The sequence below is a fragment of the Triplophysa rosa genome, linkage group LG2 (genome assembly GCF_024868665.1).
Source record: "Triplophysa rosa linkage group LG2, Trosa_1v2, whole genome shotgun sequence".
In the NCBI taxonomy this organism is placed as follows: domain Eukaryota; kingdom Metazoa; phylum Chordata; class Actinopteri; order Cypriniformes; family Nemacheilidae; genus Triplophysa; species Triplophysa rosa.
This window is the reverse complement of record NC_079891.1, coordinates 33,674,547-33,699,732: the sequence shown is the minus strand read 5'-3', so window position 1 is coordinate 33,699,732 and position 25,186 is coordinate 33,674,547. Positions and strand designations below refer to the sequence as shown.

At 40.5% G+C, this 25,186-nt stretch overlaps 1 protein-coding gene across 4 annotated transcripts in view; it reads right to left on the bottom strand.

The window, feature by feature from the left end:
- Window positions 1-24,971, bottom strand: part of LOC130564412 (proline-rich protein 36) — a 69,215-nt gene extending 44,244 nt beyond the window's left edge. The window contains exons 1-4 of one of the 4 annotated variants that reach the window (XM_057350499.1): window positions 24,500-24,971; window positions 9,071-9,151; window positions 5,193-8,896; window positions 2,108-2,140 (exon numbers count right to left, since the gene is read on the bottom strand). In XM_057350499.1, the coding sequence (XP_057206482.1) occupies window positions 2,108-2,140; window positions 5,193-8,119 (2,960 nt within the window). In that variant the 5' untranslated portion in view covers window positions 8,120-8,896; window positions 9,071-9,151; window positions 24,500-24,971. The remainder of the gene's footprint in view (window positions 1-2,107; window positions 2,141-5,192; window positions 8,897-9,070; window positions 9,152-24,499) is intronic. The other 3 variants (XM_057350482.1, XM_057350491.1, XM_057350507.1) reach the window with 3 other exon arrangements.
- Between the last annotated feature and the right edge of the window lie 215 nt (window positions 24,972-25,186).

Genomic DNA, 25,186 nt, shown 5'->3' with positions numbered 1-25,186 from the left:
CAATCACAAAACATAAAAACATCACCCAGGTAACCTCACACAGCATTAAGAATCAAGTGTACAGTACCTATTTTTTTTACCTGTATTATTTATGTAAGTTCAGCTATTATTCTACATTGTGAAACAAATGTCAAAGTGGGTTATGTAAAATGGCTTATTCAGAACAAAAAACGTAATTAGAATGATCCTTTTTTCTCTAATATTACCATTTTGCAGATTCTGCCGGAGATATGTAAATGTATGATGCCAATTGTATACATGTAATATATTCTTGATCAGAGATTAGATGAGAATGAATGGGTATCTACAAGTTACAACACTACATTATAGATACATCTATTCCATTCAAAATGAAAAAATGCTGGGAGTCAGATAACAGCTCATAGTAAACTATTAAGACTGTCTGACCAAAAAATGTCAAGAAATTTGTTTAAAAGTATGATACACGTTACAAACGGTAACACTATTGTATGAGGATTTAAAAGCAAGGCGAGTTAGGCCACAGCAGGGTTTTTCCTGCATAGAGAAATTGGAGGCGGCCGCCTCCGTCAAATGTCGTGCCGCCTCAGGCTCTCGCCAAAATTATGTTGCGAGTGTTCACAAGAAATGCTGTGCATTTATCAGACTGTCATTTGTAACTGCAGTTGCGACATTACGCCACAGTAGAGGCGCTGTTTCGTTAACAGCACACTGAGGCGCTAAAAAGAGTTGCAGAACAAGAGCCAGCCTGTGTTTCACGGCTGTTTGTTTTGCATGCAAGTACGTTTAATTTCTTGAAATTTATTAAATTAACATGACGCACATCATTGTAATGTCTTTAGCTGTGCAGTTGGATCGTTGAATCAGCGTATACTGTACACAACGAGTTCGCCAGTATGAACGCACATTGCGTTCAGAACGACTCGCACACTCATTTGAAACGATTCATTTAAACTATTGAACTTTTCAGTCACTAGCGAATATAAGAGATCATTGAATCATTTAAAGTGAACCACAGAGAATGCAAGATGTGAATGAGCTTTGCTCATTTAGTAAGACTGGTTAATTCAGTTGGCTATTGTGGGCTGAAAAGTTAGTTGAAAATGATAAAAAAGCTTTATTTGATAAAAAACATTTCTGTTTGGTTGAATAAAAGTAATGTTTTATATAACTTAATAATTGTCATTTTTATCTAATTTTATTAGAACTTTTAATATGTCAAACTCAAAGTCACTTTGGTTAAGCCACTTAAAGGTACGGTAGGCCTACGTGTGTATAAAAGATCAGGATGGCACCACCTCCCCCTCATTTTGAGCCAGGAAAAACCCTGCACATGATTATGTCTTTTGTTTCTCATACCCTAGCTGGGTATTTTCAATGTTAATACACTAATAGGAGCCACAAACAAAGATCCAAGCAATAGCACGCAGCAATTCGAAGCTAATTTGACACATTATGTGTGCGTTCTCTGAGGAAAATCAAACCATCTTCCGCTGAAAGTATTACGAGGAAAACTGCTTTACTCTCACTTAAAATAAACAAACACTAAAGCTTTTCACATTATTCTAAACTCGTCCGCGGTCTTTGTTTTTTAAATGTGGGGCTAAGCAAGCATCCAGAGCAACGAAAAGACGTCACGTTAACCTGAAATTAAAACTTAATTATCTATCTGCTCTTGTCATCATTGCATTGTTTTTCTATTTAATGGTTTACATTCTTTCAGCAAAACATTTAAAAGGACCTTCCCCTTTTATCCGACTTCACCAGTTCCTCTCATTCAACTCCATCTGGCTCTGTTCCCATTTGTAACGTCCATTCTTGCGCAACCCTGATCAATAGCCAGTGAAATCAAGTCCCGCCCGACATTTTTCCTCATTGAACATAATGTCTCACTGTGAAATAGGTCTGACTTTGTGAGTAAATGGGTTATTGACTCTCAAGCAGACGTCATGCATGCAAACAGACCAATTAGTGACCTTCGCATGAACTATCACAACATCCACCGTCCAGACTACTTCATCACTGTGCCGCGATAAAAACCGAGACACGAGCACAGAATGGTAAAGTTCACGTGATGTAATGTTAAGGAAAAGATCACTAGACGTGAAGTAGCGGTCATCATACTCACCCATGTTGTTCCAAACCTGCGTGACACTGTTTTCTGTGGAATACAAAAAGAGATGTTTGCAAAAATTAAGTCCTCTGAAACCCCACAATACACTATCATGCAATGTATGGTTTTTCAAGGAACCTTGTTTTTAGAACATGGCGGTAAACTTCACTGCCCAGTATCTGTATGAAAAGAATCTACCTACGGCGTGAAGGTGAAGGAATGATGACAGATTTTGTGGGGTGAAATATGAAGTGCGATGACTTTAAAGGTGTGAAGACTTGCAAAGGGACTACATGCTTGTTAAAAACCCAGAGATTCCCTCCTCTGTAGACAGAGTTGTGTATCTCGTGAGCACTGTCCCACTTCTGCATACTGTAAATACCCTCACCAAAGCAAGAAAATGCCCCGATGTAGGCCATAGTTTCTTCTGGAACCTACAAGTCCTGCCTATCCGTGTCAAAAACCCAGTATCATAATTTATTATTATTCACAGACCTGACATGCTGCTGTGCATTTTAAAGACCTTTGAAACGATGATAAAATCTATGCAATCAATCAAAATGACCATGGTTTTACTGTAGTAAAAATATAGTGCATTAAAAAATGCGAATGATAATTCAAGTTCTTTTTATTAGGTGTAATCAAGTGAAGGTCAAGTATATCGGTAAATGTACTGATATCAATGTACTTGTAGTAGCCTATACTTGTACAGTATGTGTACTACTTGGGACTAAATTGGCTAACCTTAACTTAATAACAGTATAAAAGAATTCAAACTTAATCAAAATAAGTATTTAAGTGTAACAGTAGTAAGTGATTTAGTGATTTACTGTATTGAGTGCACTATGTACAACAGGATGCAAAAAAGTATATTTATCAAAGAATACTTCATCATACTTTGAAGTACACTCGATTAGAAGACTGCGATTAAAAATACAAGTAGGCCAAATATTCTTTGATTTGTATCTGTATAAGTCAAGTAAACTTAATTGTAAATGTCAAAATCCTTCTGAAAAGTAGATAAAAAGACTAGACTGGAAGTATGCTTTCAAAACAGTATACCAATAGCACACTTGAATAAATACGTTTGTAAGAGTAATCATGTTTTTTCGGCGGATTATTTGTACTATTCGTATTACACCAGTTTTACTACAAATATCATGGTTAAACTAGACTGCAAGAAAATTGTGCTTGCTATGGTTTAACTATAAATTAAATAAAAACGAGGGTTACTAGTGAAACCTTGGTTAATTCTTATAATGGCATAATGTTGGAATCTAACTTTAGCTTCAGGTAAAAGATCTAATTACCTTTTTGTTTTATTAGCTTTCAAGTTTTGTGCTGTACAGTATAGCCTGGATGACTTGGTCTATGAAGACATTTGGCAACGTCAAAATCATTTCAATCAAACTAACTAACTAACGTGTGCTGATCCTCAGGCTGACAGTAATGCAGTCGGCCAATGTCAATGTTCAGAACATACTTTTGCCTGAGAGCAGGTCAATGCATTTCACTTTAGTTTGGCCCAGAAATACAAAAACAATTACTTTCTCTAACAAAAAGTAAAATATGCTTCTTAAAATCTTCTTAAATCTTACATCACAAGGTATGACATGATATGATAAAATGCTACAAATAAATCTACTCTATGCATGCTATTTTCCGCTGATTAAAGATTTGCTATCAAATACAGATGAGAAGCTTAGACAAGACACCAATCAAAAACAAAGTAAAAGCCTTTAAGTGCCAAACATCATCTAAAGTCATATCTGAGATGTGAGCGCATGGTTTGGTCCATCATTAGTATGCCACATAGATCCATTTTTAAGACATTTAAGCCTTTTTCTTTTAATCTTCACATTTTAATTATTGTAGAAGATTTCAGCGGCACTAATCTTTCAGATCAGAATCTCTCTCATCAGGAGGCACTGAACATCACTACAAACACACGTCATGACTTCTCAACAGCAGTTATTCTGCACCAAAACCTGCGACTTATTCACTTACCAGACACTAAATGCACCAAAACAACGCACAATAAAGTCACAGTCAGTGCAAACATGCATCACTTCTATGTCAAATCAATCGCACCCAAGTGCCCTACTCACTTAGATGGGCACAGCTCCTGAAGTGGGATTTCTGAAGGGAGATTGGTAATTGGTTATCTCATCACATCGCCGTTTGGATCAAACTGAGTAATAAAAACAACACCTTTTTCTCTTTATCCAAGACAACACTACGCGTTGCGTCTCCGCCGAAAAGCGACTACTTTGCAGGTATGATATATGTAAGGTTGAAATTACGTAATTTTGCTGATTAAATCAGCACAGATTTTTTGGCATAAATCCGGGTGCTAAACAATGCAGCAAATAAATTCTTACTGAATTCCCCACAACAATTCCAACAAACTAAGTAACCATCAAACTCGTATTTAATTTGTGATCCTCATTATGCCTTTGTACCGTAATGACGTATATTTGTTATTCAATTCATTAAAAAAATCAACTTTTAAGCAAGCTGTGAGAGGGCACTGAATGTTTCTTCATAGTTCATGGCCCTTGAACAGCTGACGGCTGATAACAAGGCTAACCGTTTTGTTTATATCCATTTATTAATAACTCGACAGATCTACACATGCTTGCTAAAACACTGCCAAATAAGCTCTCAAGATTTATGTTTTAAACCAAAAAAATGAACGACTCCCCGAGCTGTACATGTCAGAATGTGGCACGCACATTAAATCATTTAATTTGCTTTCACACGTCCTACATCAAAGTGGAAGGTGCTGGCATATTCTCCAAAGTCTAGAGATCTGGAAACACTTTCACGCTAAAAACAATCAGATCTCTCAGTGATGAGTGGACAGATGGGAGGGCTCGTTCACAAACTTTCACAGCTAGCACCGCCGGAACACACTAATGATAATCGGCAAAGGATTATGGGCAAAAGCAGAGGGTTGGAACAATTTCCTGCTGCTTATATCTAACTCATTTCCTTATTCTAGCAGCCACCGAAAGAAGACAATGTTCTTTAACCCACTTGACATCACCAACACAATATGCTGTAGCATTCACAGTATCTCACACCATCACTCACTCACCCGTCTCGCTCTGCCTCCTTCTTCTCCAGATCCTGAATGACGTCCAGCAAAACCTTGATGGTGTTCTGGCTGGTCTCCAACACCCCCTCCAGGCTGTGCAGCTGAGACTGCAGAGTACCAATGTCGTACAGAGGGCCGTTTGGGCCGAACAGTTTCTCTTTTGCCTTTGACAGATCCAGCTTACACTTCGCCCCAGACATGAGCCCCCCCAGCAGTTCCTGCACCTGTCGCAGGGTGTCTGCTTGGCCCTCCGCTGGTCCGAGGGGGGCCTGAGGGTTCGGCCCTGCAGAAGAAGGCAGGAGGTTGGCGTTGCACTGGGATTCTGTGCCCAGGATTGCTCGCCGGCTGCCTAAACAGGTGGGTTTCACCATAGCTCTCGCTTTACTTTTGGGAGGGATAGGAGGAGGGATTTCATCCGTTCTTGCTTCACCCTTTGACTTTGTCGTCCCAGCTTTTGCTTTGTCCTTTTCAGCATTGTTGCAGTCCACCTTTGCGACAGGAGGCTTGCAGGGCTGTCCCGGAGTCGAGGAGCCCTCTTTGCGTGGAGTGTATGGAGGTGGAGGAGGAGGTGGGGGAGGAAGCATAAACTCTCTGCGGTCTCGTCTGTCCTGAGTGCTGCAGAAGGCCTGAGCAGGGAGGGGGCTTGCCCCTGTGTTCGAGTACAGCAGAGCAGTCTGAGGAGGACAGGCATAAGGAGGTAAGGAATGCCTGAAATTGGGAAGCACAGTTTCCTGGGGTACACCAATGTACGTCACAGCCTCACGTGAGGAGAGAACGGGTGACATGTTTTGTGGAAATGACTTGGAGTGGGGTACAGTTTGAGGAGGGGTCTTAAAGTTTTGCACAATTTGAGGGGGGTTGCCGCAAGAAGCGGCACTTTGCACAGCAGCGTTGCAGTGTGCCAATGTTTGCATGGCACCTGGTGAGGGTTGGGTGGACCAGCTGCAAATTAGAACGGGGAGGGAAGGAGTCACGTCAGTTCCGGCATTTTGTGGATCTAAAATGCAATGCACTGTAGTTTGTGCGATGGGAATGATGTGTGACACACCTGGAATGGAGGTCTTCAAGTGTGAGTACGGAGGGCCTGGAGGAAATGACATCACACTGTGAAGAAGGGTTTGCGTCGGAACTTTATGGGACAGCATAGGTTCTGAATGAGAACTTGCGGGGGCAGCGGATTTGTCTTTAACACAGTATGGTACGGACTGTATTGGAGGTTGAATTGTGGATTGGTTTGGCGTTGGGGTGTGTGTAGTCAACGTTGTCGTTTGTACAGTTTGTATATCTGGGACGCAGTAGGGTGCAGGAAGAGATGGATCAGGGACCTTACTGTTTGGCACAGATTGTGTTGGAGGTATTACAGAGGGCACAGGTTGGATCGGAATGTTATAGCATGCCATCGGTTTTGTTAGAGTCTTTTGGCGAGGATGTGCAAAACTGAATGAGGAGGCAACAACAGATGATCCTTGAGAACAGGAAGGTTCATTTTTGCCAATATTACTGAAGCATTCCGCCAATATCTGGCAACCAGGGCTGGATCTCACAGGGTTTACTGGTTCTGTACGATATTCTGAAATGCAGCAGGACTCAGGTACTGGAGGAGTCTTACAATTTGTCACAGTTTGAACAGCAGGAGTGCAACAACGCACTGAAGCTTCACTGAGAGACATGCTTGACTGCCCATGTGTTGAGGATAATGTGACTTGCGTTGTGGTAAAGCACAAAGTTTGGGATACAGAAGGGGTCAAACTACGGTGCTCTGCTTGTGTCAAAGAGGGCGAAACGGCCTGTGGTGGACCACATTGTGATGGTACATTTTGAGTTTCTTTGGGACAAGTGGATAAAGTTTGATGGGCTTCTGCAGCAGGTGGGGCTGCTGTTTGAGATGGCCAAGAGTCTGTGTGGTCTGAGAATGTTTGGATTTTTGCATTGCAGCTTGGTTCAGACTGTGTGGAATAAACACTACACGGAACATGATGAAGTATGTTGGGGGTGGGGGAACGGTGTAGGGGTACATTTGAAGTTCTGTGTGCCACACCTTTAGATTGGGTTTTCTTGGATTGGTTAGACTGTTCGTGTTTTCTGTCAGAAGTTTCAGATGGGCAAGTACAAGGAGACTCAGGTTTCCCAGGATCACTTGCAGCTCTGTTTAACAATTTCCTCCTTCCTCTCCTTCTAGAGTGTTTGTGCGGTGGTAGGCTTTGTGTTGTTGTATCCAAAGATGCAGTTCGATTGTCCTCAGTTTTCTGACACCTTGATTGCTCAGCGGGGGAATTCTGTTGCCCAGGGTCTCTCTGATGTGATCTACGAAGTGGAAAGTAGACCCGTGCAGTCAGCTCATCAGAAGACTCTTCATCATCCCAGCTTTCCCCCACTCCATCCCCAAAGCTGTGACTGCGAGTCTGTGTGGCTGAAAGCGAGGGAGGTTTTTGCAAACTGGGTGAGGTTTGGATGGCTGTACTCCTGCATGGCTGACTTGGCAGTGGCAGTGTGAGAGAGCACGGATGTGTCGGGACCCAGCAGCGTCTGGTGGGCCCAGGGGTGAGTGGATGCGGCGGTGCTCTCTTCAGAAACGCTGTCACTGCCCCTATAGTCTTTTCCATGTCCCCACGGACAGATCCCACCAGAGAGGGCCCATTCATCAGCTCCTTTTGCCAGTTCGGAACCTCCGTTGGGCTCTTACTCCTAATTTTGTCGTTTTTGTCCTTTGACTCGTCATCCTCCAAATCTTTAAAGCGAACCTGCTGTGTGCGATTTCGTCTGCGTTTAAGTCTGTTTTCGATATCCGGAGAGTTCCGGTTGAGTAGCACAGAGCGCACAGTTACGGTGGGGCCGGTTTTGTCTGGGTTGCCATTGCTTTGGCTGTGAACAGTTGGCAAAACGTTGGGCTCTTTGCTCACCATGTTATCCGAGAGTTTATGAACCATAGATGTAAATACAAATTTCACTTGGTTTTTGTCTATTTCCACAAAGCGAATGCAAATGAAGTTTTCATTAGATTAAAAAAAGTTGTTACAGCACACGCCGAACATGATTAAACATTGCAGTACCAAAAAAATCTAATAAAACAGACCAGCCGATGACAGAAGAGCATGTGACTGGTCCTGTCCCCTGGTCACATGACTGAGGGTTTTTGTAGGATATCTCTGTGGTAATCCTGTCAGAGATGATGTTGATTTTGGCACAAAGAGTTCGTCTTTAAAAGCAAGAGAAGGACGAAGTGTATCCTGAGCATCAACCCCATTAGTCCACAGGGGCACTTAAATTCTCTCTGCGAGCGCAGGTGAAGATGGCAGAGACACCCTCTGCGCAGAGGTGGTACACACTCATTATGCAAGTCCAGAACAGAATGAAACTTTGGCAAGGGTAGCTCGAGAGTACGTCGTAAAACTCTGCATTATGGTTTCATGGCCAAGAGGATTAAAAAAAAAATCAGAGCTCTCACGATGTTCATCTGCAGTAATAATTTGTCCCAAAAATATCCAGACAAATAAAACCTGAATGGGAGACAGTTTTTAGGCTGACCCGAGAGAAAATGTCCCAACATCTTTAATGTCCCACTTTTCAATTCGAATTTGTCCACTGTCCTCGCTGGTGTAGCACATCTTGACAAGATAGAACTAGACCATACATCTCTTCAAACTGACTGCTCCCTCACATTTGTCCTTGAGTTTGCTTCTTTGCGTTCACTTCATCCTTATCTTCTGAAAGAAAAAGACATACTGTACAGTAAGGTCCCTAAACCACAGCTTATATTTGAGATAAATATGCATTAATAAACACCACTGATTCACATTTATTTTTCCAGACATCTACAAAAAAATAACACATTTAAAATGATAAACGTCCTGATATAAAACATATTTGAAAATACTTACAAAGCTAAACAGGATCCAACTGGTATTAGCTTCTTCAAAAGTTCTCTTCAAGAATCAATCCGTCAGTCCCACTTCCATGGCCTGCAAAGGAATGGTTTAAGAATAGCAGTTTAGGGTCAAATGTGTGCAGAGACAGACATCGAGAGTAGTTTTAGCATGTCTGTAGCTTTAGGGCTGGTGTTTAACTCGGTGCGGTGGCAGGTTAAGAGATATTCAGGGCCAGAGAGTGACAGCTCTAATTAACTTGCCTAGTCTTTAAGCAACCCCCCCGGCACATGATGGCTGATAGCCGGAGGGATTTCTCAGCACACTACATCACGCTGTCAGGAAGCAGGCAATGCATCCTCTCTGTGATCAGACAATCACAGTCTGTTGAGTCATGACGGGACGTTGAACGTCTGTGTCTTGTACACGCATTTGCTAAGTGTAACTTTGCCCCCATTGTGAAAAACGACGGGATTAAATCTGTACCCAGAACACATAATACTAGACATTTTCTAAAGGCAAATTTCGGCCTCTATTATGATCAATTTCTATACCAAACGTATTAGCTTTATGTGCTACAGTTGTTAGCTTATGTTCATGAAACCCTAACCTACTGATTAATACATACTGCACAGTAGGGATGGGTGATATGGCCCTAAAACTTTCTAACGGTATTTTCTGGTATTTGTTGCGGTAACAATACGAATGACGGTATAACTATAACGCCATCCACCTCTGTTTTTTGCTACAAGTGATAGTAGCTGCATGTAGAGCCTCAGAAATAACCCCAAATCAAACAGCTCCTAAAATATACCTACAGTATTTTTTAAATATAAAATATAATGGTGACATTCGACTTCAAAAGGTTGTAGTAAAGGAAGAATTAAATGAACTAAAACTCCATAGACACATCATGTCATACCTAAACTGTAGCCTATTGTTGGGTAGAAACGATCGCATCACGCTGTCAATCACTCTCTCGTGAGCCTTCTCTTCTCACAGAAACGTGTACTGTATCTGTCTATGACTCGCGCTACAGAAAGAGAACAGAAAAATGCAGATGAAAGAAATCTAATTAAATAATCTACGATGTCATACGTTCATAAACGTATTTTAAACAACTTAATACAAACTTGCATTTGTACTGGATGTAAACAGGCAGCAGTGCGGTGCGCGCTGTGTCGCAATGAAAGCCCATGTGAGCGCGAGCTGCGCACGGGACGCTCCGTTCATGCATCCTGTATATAACTGGCAAGAAATCATATTAAACAATTTGTGCAATGCGCATGCGCATCCTAAAAGGTCCAACCTGATCCATCATTCGCCTCCATGCCGCCCAACTGATGCTGTAAACTCAGTGACCACAACGCTTCTATGATGTCTTGTATCGTTCACCAAATATCAGAGAAAAATAACTGCCTTCAAGCCAGACACTAGCTAAGACTAAAGATGAAAAAGTGTTTTTAATTGAACTGACATGGATGCTGAATGGAGAAATCTGCTTTTGCAGATTGTTCTCCAACAATATATAATCACCGTGAGCGTTCAATGTCGTTCAGTGCAACCACAAAAACTCCAGCAGTGTTCCATCATGTGGCTACATCGTGTTAGCATTTATAATGCGTTTACTCAGCGTAAATAAGTTACGAATATTTTTGAATATGTATTTTCAGCCTCAGCCTCGCCCAGACACACACCTGGAGATGCTAACCGCTGTCAGCTGCGGCGGCCACACGCAAGGTCAATTAATGCTGGAAATGAAATTACAAGCCGACTCCAATGCTTGATAATATTAATTGTCTTTAACTTCACTCGCCAATTCAGTGGAAGATGGAGGAAAATTCCTAGTAGGAAAGACACAACGAGCGATTACAGGAAAGCTCTGTACGCAATAAAGCGAAGGAAATAAAGAGCGGAAAGCGTTCCCCGCCGCCCGGCGCTCTTCTGAAACTGCCCCCAATTATCCGGCGTGTCTGTAAATTGTTCCCCTCAAGAGAAGTCAATATTTAATGAAGCCCTAAATTGGAAAGGATCATTTGCATAACTGGAACATTTAATTAGGGAACACTTGGATGTTTTAGCCTGTTTGGGGATGAAGTGCGGGACTCTCGATCAAAATTCAGAGGGCAGGTGGAATCGTGGGACGGGGGCAGCCGGGGCTGTAGAACAACTGCGGTTAATGATTATTCTTACCAAGATGAAAAAGGGTAAAACAACCATTGAAATGCTATTTACTAATTCATTGCCTTTGAGATTTTATTACAGAATCGGTTTCGCAAGCATGCCTCTCATAATCACCTCATAGCTTTATTCAGATGAGACTACATTACCCAGATCAGGTACTGAAACTTTTCTGTTTTACGTATTACAAATATGTGTTTTTCTCACAGTCTTGGTTAAAAATGATGATGCAACAGACTTTCGTAAACTCAAAAGCACATTCGTGATCGAACACTCAAAGACCAAAGGATACCAAATATTTGTGTATTACATCATTTTAAACATTTTAAATGTTGTTTTGACCATCAGTCCTCTACAACAATCAATCTACTCATTTCCACTGTGTTGCCTGGTGCGCCTTCATTACTAACTTTAAAAAATATAATTTATTATGACAAGTCAGATAACAGACATGACCATTAAGCCAATCACATCTCGGCACACAAAATGACACAAGTCTTACTTTAATAACCGCAACTCAAATGTCACAAAACTAATCCTGTCCAAAGAGCCTGACAGATCTGTATGGGCACATTTCAGATGGAGTTTCAAATCTGACATCAACCCTAATAACTCAGAGTTGAGATAGCATATGTCGTTATCTTGCTGCATGAAGCGCAACGCCTGGGGACAGCTTTATTGAGAAAGAACCGAGACGGACCAGCGATCCTGACACGGTTGTCACAAAGACATCTCCACGCAGGAACGTTTGGTCAGAGAATCTATTTGTGTCTCAGGAAGCTACATGGCACTCTCGTTTTTTAACCAAAGCCTGGATGTGCTCGTCGTTTTCATTCAGGTGGTTATTTATATATTTGGGCGGCTGATCTGACTTGTCATTTTTGGTCCTAAAATGCAATTCATTTTTTAGCTTCATTTGGCTATCCAGCAAAAATAACTTCCAGATCCTGCTCCCCACCAAGAAGTCAGATGAAACAACACATGCAGAAAGATGACATCGGCCAGACTATAAAATGATTCCTAATTTTTAATTACAATTTTTTCGAATTTGATTGTTTTATGTGTGTTTTATATTGTGTCCTTGTGTGAAGCTGCTTTGCAACAAGTAGTTGTGTAAAGTGTGAAAAGCGCATATATGCATATACAGTATATATATATATATATATGCATGTATATGTGTATGTGTATGCGTATGCGTATGTTCGTTTTAAGAACTATGTACTAAAAAGGGAAAAGTTTGGTGTATAGAGGACAATGTACATTGTTGTGAATCCATTATTGGATTATTTTGACAATGATGAAAAAAACTGTTTTAATCCAGGCCAAATACCAATAATGCCAACTAATAAACACCAACAAACAGCATATGTTGCCATCCAGCAACATGAAGAGAATGGCGTTGGGATAACGTTATTGAGAAACAACTGACACTGCCACGGCTTCTCTGAGACATCTCAATATTTGGATTCAGGTCCAAGCTGGAAATAGTCATCTGCTTGGCACACTTATTTTGAGAAAAGACGCTCGGGGGCGTCTGTCTTCTTGATTTAGGTATTCTTTTCTTCAATTATATATTTATTTACTTGCTATTTTTTGTCTCGCAGGAAGCATCGCTCTTAGCGGCAGCATCTCAGTTAGTCACGGCAGAGGCTTGATTATTAGGATTACTGATGATTAGCGTGATGCGTGAGAGGAGAGTTGCAGCCTTCAGGCTCGTGTTCCACAAGCACAACCTCCTCCTCATCCTCATCCTGTGGCGCATCAGCGCTCTGATGGGATTGGCTGTGACACGCCGAGCCTCTGGATGTGAATCGACAGAGCACAGACAGAGCGGGACGACGGCGTCCGTTCCAGAAGGCCTGGGCATACGGTCCCAAATGCATAAGGGGCGGTTTCTTTAAATAAAGCGTGCTGTAGATGTAGAGGGCCAGGGTCACAGCAAAATAAAGCCAGAAGACATGGAGCCAGTGCTGTGATTGGCTGATTACCCTGTCAGTATGATAATGGCCACCTATTGTGACTGCAAAAATGAATTTCTTACTTTTTTGTCTTGTTTTCTATTACAAATATCTAAACATCTTTCAATCAAGATTTACTTTTTTGTTTACATTTACTTGACAAGGAAAGTGTCCCAAGATATAAATTGTGACCTTTATGAGAGAAAATATAAACAATTAAGAAAAGTTCATGTTTAAAACAAGCAACAAAAAAAGTTAAATCAACTAGCAGACATAAACTTACTTATTTCTTAGATTTTCTTTCATAAAACAAGACTTATATCTTAGGTTACTTAAGTTTTTTTAGATTACAAGACAAGATAAAAATTTTGAACTTCAATCAATTCACCTAAAACTAGAAATTCTGTCACCGTTTATTCACTCTCAAATCATTCAAAATCTGTATCTGTGGAACACAGAAGAAGATATTTTGAGAAATGTCTCCGTGCTTTTGTTTCCATTTAATGGAAGTCGATGGGGTTCAGTTTTGTTTGATTATCAATGTTCTTCAAAATATCTTTTTTTGTGTTCTGCAGGACAAAGAAACTCACAGAACGGTGAATAAGTGATCAACGAATCATCAATTTGGGGTGAACAATCTATAAAATAAAATAAAAATAATACAGTATTGGTAGCTTGTTTCCTATGCAACATTTATGTAGAACAATAAACATCAGAAGCATCAAAAAGATGACCTTAGCTAACCGCCGTAGACGTTCGCCACATGCCACAAACAACAAATCCACATTTTGTTTTTAAATGAACAATCATGTTAAATCCTCGAGTCCACCCACGCAGTGTGGGCACGTTGCGAACTCTCCGAAGCACGGCGTCTCTCAAGTGCTAATGAAAAACTAACTTTCTCATCAGACTTTGGGCTATATTATACACCTGCGTCTTGTTTCCTCATTACCGTCATAAGCGGAGATACAGCGTCTCCCTCATGTATTTATTCTGCTGTGATGATAATTCCACATTATTAGGTGAGGGAGATCGTGACCCACCCCGCTGCTTGTGTTCAGAGCAGATCCGATCACGCTACAGCTCATAACCTGGATTTCATACACTGCGGATTCACGTGTCCTCCGGGATCTGTACGTGTGTTTTTAGCACTCTACTCTCTCTGGTGAAAGATGCAACGACAAGCACTCGTCTCTTCAGCGTATCCATTCAACTTGTGCTTCATTGGCGTGAGAAAAACAGCACTTGTGTCGGCAAAGTATTGACAGAAGAGCATGCAAAACTAAAACACAATACATTTGACAAAATGCAAAAAACAAATGGGCAGTCAGAAAGGAGACAGAGGATAAAGAGAAGGCCTCACAATCTGTGAGCTGGTACATTAATGTGGTAAAAAAAAAACAGGGAGCAAATAAGAGCACTCGACGTCTCCTGTCGCGTCTTTCCACTCCATAATTTACGTTTCACTTTCTATCACAGATTTCATCCTTCCAATGCTTTTCTTGCTACTAACATATTCCAGCCTCTCTATCTCTCTCTCTGTGGAAAGAGATTTACAGTGACAGTTTAATGAATCTAGCATTTCTTAATGCTCTCTGTGTCCTAGTGGCAGGAACGTTGACCCCAGCCCCCTCTCCACGTATTCCACGTGTCCGCCCCCTACACGCAGCTTAGCCCTAAATGAATCCTAACTCAAACATATCACTGTTGGTAAAGATTTCACACGGCTCCGGTGAGATACGGATGTGCAGAAATCTCACAGCATCTCACCGTAGTTTAATAGCATCGCTCGTAAAAATATCCTACATAATGTACTCGGGGCGGAAAAATATGCTGATCTCAAAGCTGTATGTGGTGATACAGCCCATGTGTATGTGCGTGTGTGAGCTGTTTGGCATGAAGAGAATGTTGTGTGTGCACGCAAGTTTAATGTTCAAGTGATACACGAGTGGGTGGAATAACCAAAGTCTTAAATCACGATGAGTATATACAGTACAGTATACAGAGTATATGTCGCTGCAATTATTTCTGCTAAAATTTTAACCTGACAACACATTAAATGCACATGTTAAACATATGCCTAGCCTATGACCTTAAGTGTTTTTTTTTTTAATAAAGCACAATGATGCTGGACATCACTTTTGGAGACAATTCATTTTCTGGATAGAACGACTGATTTTAGACGTCACGTAACGTTAAGGCTGATGTATCATTCCCTTTTTAGGTGTACGCGATGGACAGCGTACAGTACGCGTGACGCAAATTTCGTCATCAGAATAGTACGCGCATAGTGTACGTGTACAAAGTACATAGTTACCTCGCGTACAAAGTATGCGTAGGTCGCGCATGTGCATTTCATTTCTTGCAGTAATTAGTTTAACCACCAGGTGGCAAACGTGTCCTGGGAGCATCGATTCAAGGTAGTAGAAGAAAACCTGACCCCTGTAGGCCCGGAGAGGTATTGCAATATGTCGCAATGCGCATGCGTCAATCCCCGTACACCTACGAGTCGAAAAAAGCAGTATACTTTGCAAGGCTGTGTGTTCGGCTGTGCAAAAAAGAAGTATGCCACAGACTTTACGTAATGAAACGTAACGTGATGTATGATTTGAGCTTGTCAAGCGATATGTTTAAGAATAAAATCTAACCAGGTTTATGCTGTCGTCAGTTTGATTCTGGTCAAGCTGGTGGTCATTCTGGTAAAAAAAAAAATTGAGGCTAGTTAAGGCCAGTTTACCTGGCGGGTAAACCAGCACTCTGTGATTTTAAAACACATGATGTTGACTTGCAGGGTTTGAAGCAAGTTCAAAGCTCTTTTTTAAAGACTATTGTGAAAAGTACCTTTAGAAGGGTTTCTGGGCGATCACTGGTGTTCTTTATTATCAATGACGCTCTCTAAACTGAAGCAGCCCAACGCTTTGTCTGGATTTAAAATTAAATAAATAAAATGACAACACGGCTATATCACGGTACAAACGGTATAACAGAATCTCTAGCGGCTGATATATTTCTGTTGTCACACACAGTAGATAACGTCATACCGCCATTAACTTCCGCCATATGTCTGGATGTGAGAAACTGCTACAAATACACATGAAAGTCGTTTGATGACAGAAAAAATAGGAATCTTCATTAAGGTTGGCATTGATGTATCCCTACAGGCATTCGGAGAGACAGGAGTGTATTTCAGTCTCAAAGCAAACATCTAATATTCAGCGCTAAAATTCTCGGTTAATACTGCATTACAGTCATTCATTCATGAAGACGGCTTTGAAAAGCGTCGGGCGAGGGAAGGCGCGTGCTGCAGATAGGATTGTTATGTAAAAGTGTGTCAGATTGGGTTGGTGAAGCATGGTTAACTCTATCGGACACGACTGTGCGAGCAGACAGAGAGGTAGACGCGGCAGGATATATTTAGAGAGACACTGAAGTGAAGAGAGACAGGAGGGAGCCAAAGAGAGCAAGACAGCGGGAAGGAACAAGCAGAATCACCTCACACGGCGCTAAAGACGACGTGCTTAGAGTTAGTGAACTGCGTATGTGTCCGCTGTTGTGTCTCTGAATAGAATGTGATCAAAACTGGCTGTGCTTTGCTCTTAAAAATGAAACTTTCACAAAGTCTGAGATGTAGTAGGGTTGGAGATCTCTATATGACCTAAAAGATGGTTGGGTAAATTATGGACATGGGTTAAAACAACCCAACATAGGTTCATTTATAACCCATCGGCTGGTTCTGTTCATATTTTACCCAACCAGGGGTTAAAACAAACAAACATTTTTACCCCGAAATTATATCGTTGCTATCAGAGATGAGCCGATACTAAATTTCACCAGCGATACTGATAGCCGATTATTCAGAGCGATATCTGCAGATGCCAATATTGATACAGATTCTGAAGATTAAATTGAACTGTTAATTAAATTGAAATGTTAATGAATTGACTTCAACTATTAATATTGAACATCAAACTGGTGATGTTTCTTAACATTTTGATCGAGAGCCGACAGCGTGAAAAATGGCTTTCATCAGCCGACACCGATTATTGGCCGATATTTCAATGCATCTCTACTTTTAATATGATGGAACTCATTTTTAATGATATCATCTTAAACCCCAACATACAGCAGCAGATTTGGCAAATATGATCATGTGCAACACTACAATTGGCTTCTGGCCATAAATCTGTCCAGTTCTTCTAAATAAGACACGATTCAGCGACCGCTCGGATTCATTAGTCTCAAACTTTTGAACCCTGGTGCTAAAACAAAACTTTGTGATTGTCCAATGCGTTTGATTTATTGCACATCACTGCAATATCACCGGTAAAACTGCTGATTCGAATCATGGACGTGAAACCTTGAATTTTGATTTGCTGCTAAAAATGATGCACGAGGTGCTAAAACTTCTGCAATATGCTCATGACAATGAGACGTTATTATCTACATGAGAAATAATTCTGCGGCGAAACCGGCTTCGACTCTACAGCACAAAGAAACTTGTATCCACCTACTCACGCTCATATGTGAGAGCAGATTTGCATGACAAAGACTGTGGAAACGGGGAATACTAGAAAAGAAGAAGACGGCATAAGAAACAAATGGCCCTCGTATTGACTAGCGAGGTTGTGTTTAGTGTTCAAGAGGGCTTTTCTAAGGGTGAAAAAGTGCCGGATCAAACTGCTTATGCTTGTCAAGAGGATTATTTTAATGTAGAGTTGCAAAAACAAATGTGCAACAAAGTCTTATACTGTACTAGGAAAAATCGGTCACTCAGCAGGACGTTTCAAAGAACCCTGTTATCAAAATACTTCTGGAAGTTTCTGCCTTCTGGAAGATCATTAGTCTTGCCAGCATGTGCAGCAGATGTCATACAGTACATGCAACTCAGCAGAGAGCATGATGGGAAAGATTTGGGGTTCAATACAACTTCAACTCCATCAACATGATCTGTGACATTACTACAGGAAACCATTCAACCAGGAAGCTCTTTGGTTTGAAAACTTGTGTGCACATGGATGTAACAATCCAAAACGATCCACAATCGTGTCATTCCAAACCTGCATGACTTTCTTCAGTAGTACACAAAAGAAGATATTTTGAAGAATATTGATAACCAAACAACACTGACTTCCACTATAAACACAAAACCACCCAGACATTTTTCAAAATATCTTCTTTTGTGTTCCACAGAAGAGTTATAAACAGGTGAGGGTGAATAAATGACAACAGAACTTTTATTTTAGGGTGAACTATCCATTTAAAAATCTGCAAAAAAATGCATTTAAACCTTGTTTTTGTCTATTAATTTTCAGAAAAAAACATCTATTAAAAAAGAACCCCTTCACTACACCTCAACAAGCAACTGAATCAAAATTGAATCAACGTTTCGGTCCCATGACCTTCGTCGGGTATAGAGCTCAGGTTTTAAATACCTGATGAAGGTCATGAGACCGAAGCCGTGTTAATTAAAGCTTGATATCTTTGGCAAGTTTCCTTGTTGTTTCTCTTGACTTTTGGCATCACCTTATATCCTATTGTCTTGCTTTTGTGATACTTTTATTATCAGTGAACTAATAACCTAATATACACTCACCTAAAGGATTATTAGGAACACCTGTTCAATTTCTCATTAATGCAATTATCTAATCAACCAATCACATGGCAGTTGCTTCAATGCATTTAGGGGTGTGGTCCTGGTCAAGACAATCTCCTGAACTCCAAACTGAATGTCAGAATGGGAAAGAAAGGTGATTTAAGCAATTTTGAGCGTGGCATGGTTGTTGGTGCCAGACGGGCCGGTCTGAGTATTTCACAATCTGCTCAGTTACTGGGATTTTCACGCACAACCATTTCTAGGGTTTACAAAGAATGGTGTGAAAAGGGAAAAACATCCAGTATGCGGCAGTCCTGTGGGCGAAAATGCCTTGTTGATGCTAGAGGTCAGAGGAGAATGGGCCGACTGATTCAAGCTGATAGAAGAGCAACTTTGACTGAAATAACCACTCGTTACAACCGAGGTATGCAGCAAAGCATTTGTGAAGCCACAACACGCACAACCTTGAGGCAGATGGGCTACAACAGCAGAAGACCCCACCGGGTACCACTCATCTCCACTACAAATAGGAAAAAGAGGCTACAATTTGCACGAGCTCACCAAAATTGGACAGTTGAAGACTGGAAAAATGTTGCCTGGTCTGATGAGTCTCGATTTCTGTTGAGACATTCAAATGGTAGAGTCAGAATTTGGCGTAAACAGAATGAGAACATGGATCCATCATGCCTTGTTACCACTGTGCAGGCTGGTGGTGGTGGTGTAATGGTGTGGGGGATGTTTTCTTGGCACACTTTAGGCCCCTTAGTGCCAATTGGGCATCGTTTAAATGCCACGGCCTACCTGAGCATTGTTTCTGACCATGTCCATCCCTTTATGACCACCATGTACCCATCCTCTAATGGCTACTTCCAGCAGGATAATGCACCATGTCACAAAGCTCGAATCATTTCAAATTGGTTTCTTGAACATGACAATGAGTTCACTGTACTAGAATGGCCCCCACAGTCACCAGATCTCAACCCGATAGAACATCTTTGGGATGTGGTGGAACGGGAGCTTCGTGCCCTGGATGTGCATCCCACAAATCTCCATCAACTGCAAGATGCTATCCTATCAATATGGGCCAACATTTCTAAAGAATGCTTTCAGCACCTTGTTGAATCAATGCCACGTAGAATTAAGGCAGTTCTGAAGGCGAAAGGGGGTCAAACACCGTATTAGTATGGTGTTCCTAATAATCCTTTAGGTGAGTGTACATTAGCCTAAAAAGACAAACAAACTTGATACTTAAAACTTAAAATAGAAAGATTTTTCTTTTTTTTTACCATATTGGCAAATAATCAAGTCATTCAGAAATCGGTCACGTCCCTTTCTGGTATCTTGGCACGTATCAAAGCACAGATGCTGTCGATGAAGTTGTGTTGAACCTGGAACATTTCTTTACATCATAAAATCCCACCGTCACGTCACCTCGCCCCGCCCCCAGTACAATCCCAATATGCCAGTGTGCTGAAGCGTGAGGTTTAAAACAGTGTCCGCCGAGGTCATTAGGATTTCCACCGGTCTGATGGTGCTTTCTCTGACATATTTGATGTGTTTGTGAACAGCAAGAATGAGAGATGGAGGGCGAGAGAGTAAAGCAACACCTGATTTATATCAGCTAACTCCCAGAAAACACCTACACGCAGCTGGGAGAAATAAAGAGAGAAAACAACCTATTGAAGACCCTAAGGAGGCACAGAAAGAGTGAGAAAAGGTTGGAATGACACTTGGATAGTTTCAAAGCTGTACAGTAGCACTTCACGACAATGCTTATTGAAAAAGACCACGGAAAGAAAAGAGAAAGTGAAAACGGCACGTCCGACATATGAGAAGACGATCCGAGGACAAGCCACACCTGGTGAGGGATTAAAGGAGTAGTTCACCTTCAAAATGAAGATTCTGTCAATCATTTACAGTCCCTCTTGTCATTTCAAACCTGCATGACTTTCTTTCTTCTAAAGAACACAAAAGAAGACATTTTGAAAAATGTTGGTAACAGAACAGCACATCCCCACATTCACTTCTATTGTAACCAATGCAAATGAATGAGGGGCTGTTAACGACATTCTTCAAAATATCTTCTTTTGTGTTCTGCGGAAGAAAGAAAGTCATACACGTTTGAAGGGTGAGTAAATGATGACAGAATTTTCATTCTTAAGGTGAACTCCTTTAAAGCCTGTTCACACCTAGAATTATAACTATCAAAACAACTACAACAATAACAAAAAAATGCAAAACTGAGTTATCTGTTTTAGCAATTAAACTCTTCATATATACCCTTTGAAAAAGGTCCTAACATGTACAACACGACAAACCAATAAATCCCAATGTAATGTCTCCAATACTGTAGCTAAATGAAATTCAAAGCAATAATGTTTATGAGGAAATAATACACACGCTTCTTCATTCAACACTCGTCTGACTCAACGCAGTTGTGCATGAATGTGCGATGTCACTGCCTGTTAGCAAACGCACTCGGTTACATAATCCATAAACACAGTCAAATCAGTATTCATCCCATTTTGCATGATGCTAAACCACTGAGCATGATATTGTCTTACTGCCTGTTCGTTGTGCGAGATCTCAAGGGTTTATTCACAATAAATAAACAATCTGCAGAGTCAGAGATGAAGATCTTGAGATGAAGCTGAAAATCATCTCACGCTCACAATGCCTTCACTACAATTACACATACAAACATCCGTTTAGGAGAACAACAAAGCGCTTTACAAAAAACAAACACACTGAACAGACGTTAAAAGATGGTTTAGAGAACTGGATGGTTAAAACAGGACTGTGATATCGACAAATTAATTGATAAAAAAAAACATGACTACACACCAAATGGTGTTTATAATGCACATCACAATACGCTGCGAGTAAAACCTCCAAATATTCAAACATTTAACTGCAAGAAAAGAGAAATATCAAAAAATAATTTATATTTACAGTTACCGTATTAAAATATAGTTTTTAGTATTTTTGGTCATTGTTGGCTGTATGCATTCGTCCTTGGTGGTTTTCTTTCATAGTATAAATATGGCGTATATATAATCGAATCAATATGATGTCACAGGGCACTTAAGCATCTCATCTGATGATGTAATGCTTCTGGATAATAGTCTGCATCAGGGTCGCTTTTAAGTGCTCTCCAAAAAAAAAAAACACGCCACGTCAATAAAGAAACATGATTTTTTTCCCTAAAAAGGGACCAAACAAAGGCTATTGGAGCTTGTTACTCCGGCGTAACCCAGTGGCCTTGGGTCAATGGCTGTGAACGTTCCCTTAATGTTTTGATTGGGGGGATTATAAAAACATGCTTCCCCCAAATGTTTCATTTGGCACTGTGTTTAATGATGTGGTTGGGCCTACTGGAGCACACAGTAATGACCGGCGTGCAGCAGCACGCCTCAAACCCAGCTGCTTAATTACTGGGAATCTCCTTTAGACTCGCGTGGGGAAAAATGACCCTATGAAAATCATCGACCCTATAAAAATGACCGAAAAATGACCCCGTGTGTGTGTGTGTGTATGTAAGTATATATGGGTATAGTTGATGAATAAATCATACATGTGTCCTATTGTGTGACAGTTACATTTAAAAAACAAACTGTTAATATTACGTTTTTTTATATTATTAATATTTACTATATAAAAATGCATAAGAGAGATTTATCTTCATTGTTAGTTTTTTTCTAAATGTTTGCTGTCACACCACAGAACAAGTTTGCATATTAGTCTGTTAACTGCATGCACGCACAGTAATGTGAAAGCCTGACAGCATGACTTTTCCTAAATACATGTAGAAATATGACTGTTGTAAGTGCTTAAAGTGAATATGAACTTGTTTTCTTTGCAGTATTTGAGGTCTGAAAAATACAGAGCATCTTTTCTCAGACGTTCACCTGTTTCTCCAGTACTGGGGGCTGTAGGTTTGGGAAGGTTAAGTGTCTGGATGAAGTCTGGCCAGAAGTGCATTTAAGGTGTTGGTGTGACACACATTATCTGTGAGGAAGGATGGATAGTCCAACATCTAGACTGTAAACATTTGGGGGAAACATGATTTTATAATCCCACCAATCACAACATTAAAGGTACAGTACGTACACAGCCACAAATTAATCTCTGCTCATGTCAAAACCTGATTTTAAGAGAGTTAGTAGCCAGTGTGTCATGCTTTAAATCTCGACTCTAGAATAAATTTGGTCTTATCTGACATACAGTACGTGGCACAAGTAAAACACATGTTTTTCGCATGATCGCCGTGATCGGCCGGTCAGTCTCGCGTCTTGCCGAAAACTACACTTCTACTTGTTATTAAAATCCAAAATGTAAAAAAAAGGAATAAATCAACCTATAGTATATATGTGATATATATCTGATTCAGTTCTTTACTAACAAAAAAGTGCAAATATATATAAATCTTTAGAGTAGCCTACAATTCACTCATAAGACTTTTAACTTTTTAATGAAGTTGCAGCTAAAATGAACCAACCCACTTCTTTTAATACTACAGACCAAAGATAAAGACAATTTATTTTACATTTTAGAAAAAAAAAAAAACAATATTAGTTTCATAAACAGAAACAGACAAGAATTAAGTTGAAGAACTATTTTAGCCATAGTTTTGTGAGATGAGTAGAAAAGAGAAGAAGGTCAATTAAGTGACGAGTTTAGTTAGAGTTCTTCAATTTAAGACTTGTTTAGGCGAGAGAAGATCCTGTAATTTAATGCAACTTGTAAATTGTAATGTTCAATAATTTATCTTATAAAAATAACATTTATTATGAAAAATGTGCATTGAAGAAAAGTAAATATGATTTTATATATACTGTCAATTATAGTTTTTGGATAGAAAATTGGAATCTGCAGGTTTCACTTATAAAAAATTGGAAAGCAGAATCGGCCAAGAAAATTAAATCGGTGCATCTCTAAACAAACACAAACATAAATGTATATTTCACAAAATGGAGTTTGAGTTGCAGCGTACTTCAAACAACATATGAAGGACAGTCTGACCCTTGTTGTGTTTTCACTTTCTTTATCCGACAAGAGCAGATCAACAATACACCAAACACACATTTCCACCGTGACCTCTGCTGCCGGTCACAAACAGAAACGCGGACAAGAAAATAAATATAATATTGTTTACTAGTCACTACATTTGATTATATACACTATATTTTTATATGTATTATCTTAGTTCACCGGCGAATGGCCAAAGTGATAAAGATTAATAGTGTGCTCTACAGAAAGCTTTGCTGTGAAACTTTAACATCCTGTTTTCTATCAGCATCTAAAACGGCCATCTATGGAATTCAGGAGAACCTCCACACTTTCAGATAGTTTGCACTTCTGTCGTGATTTTCCATTTCTGCTATGAATGTCACACAAAAACTGACTCGCACATTGTGTCCTTTCAATTCAGGGTACAAACTGGACACCAGACACACAATGCACCCCTAAACATCTCGACTCTCATCTACAAACCCAACAGAACCATCTCAAAAATCTCACGTGCTCACTTTTATATTTCTGTGTGAGGGTGAGAACCGACTCTGCGGTTTTGTTTTAGCGTTTGTGCGCTCTCATCATTTTAGCAAAGCAGCAGCTCAGATCGTCACCATGTGGACCACAGAAGTCACACCACCAGCCCAAGACAACACGGAAAGACCTTTCCAAAAGCAGTCTCATAAATGTTGTACCCACCCTTAAAGTTGCTCTCCAGAAACTCTCCGTCCGTCCGATGCGAGCGAGAATGCAGTGAAGACGTTGTGTTTCAGAAGACGCTAGAAAGAGGTCGTGTTGTCATCTTCAGGAGGCTGCTGTGATGCTCAGGTTTCCTGATCCCATCCGACTCGTTCAGCAGCATCTTCACTCAATCTCAGCCTCCCTGATTCTCACTCTCTCCACTCACAGTCTCTCTTCTTCCGTCACTCGGTCGTGATCAAGGCTCTTTCCTGTGTGTGTGTGTGTGTGTGGAGTCCATATGTCTCTCTCGACCTCCGCTGAAGAACGTCAACTCTTGTGTCTGAGCTCAGAGCCTCTATGTGTGTGTGTGTGCGTGTGTGTGTGAGAGGAGGCAGCCAATGGGAAAGGGAGGGAGTGAACAGAGTAAGAGCAAGCATCGAGCCAACGGCAGCGAATAAACAGAAGGCTTGCACTCCTCTATATTCATCTCTCTCTCTCCTCCTCTGTCTCAGCTTAAAGGAACAGTTCATCCACAAGGAAAATCTGGTCATTATTCACTCAAGCTCATGTGATTGTTGTTGTTTACACTGTGGAACACAAAAGGAGAGAATATACCTTCAAGCTCTTCTTTTATACAAACAATGACCGATCAGAAATGATTCACCCAAAATAAAACACTCATCATTTATTCCCCCTCATGTCGTT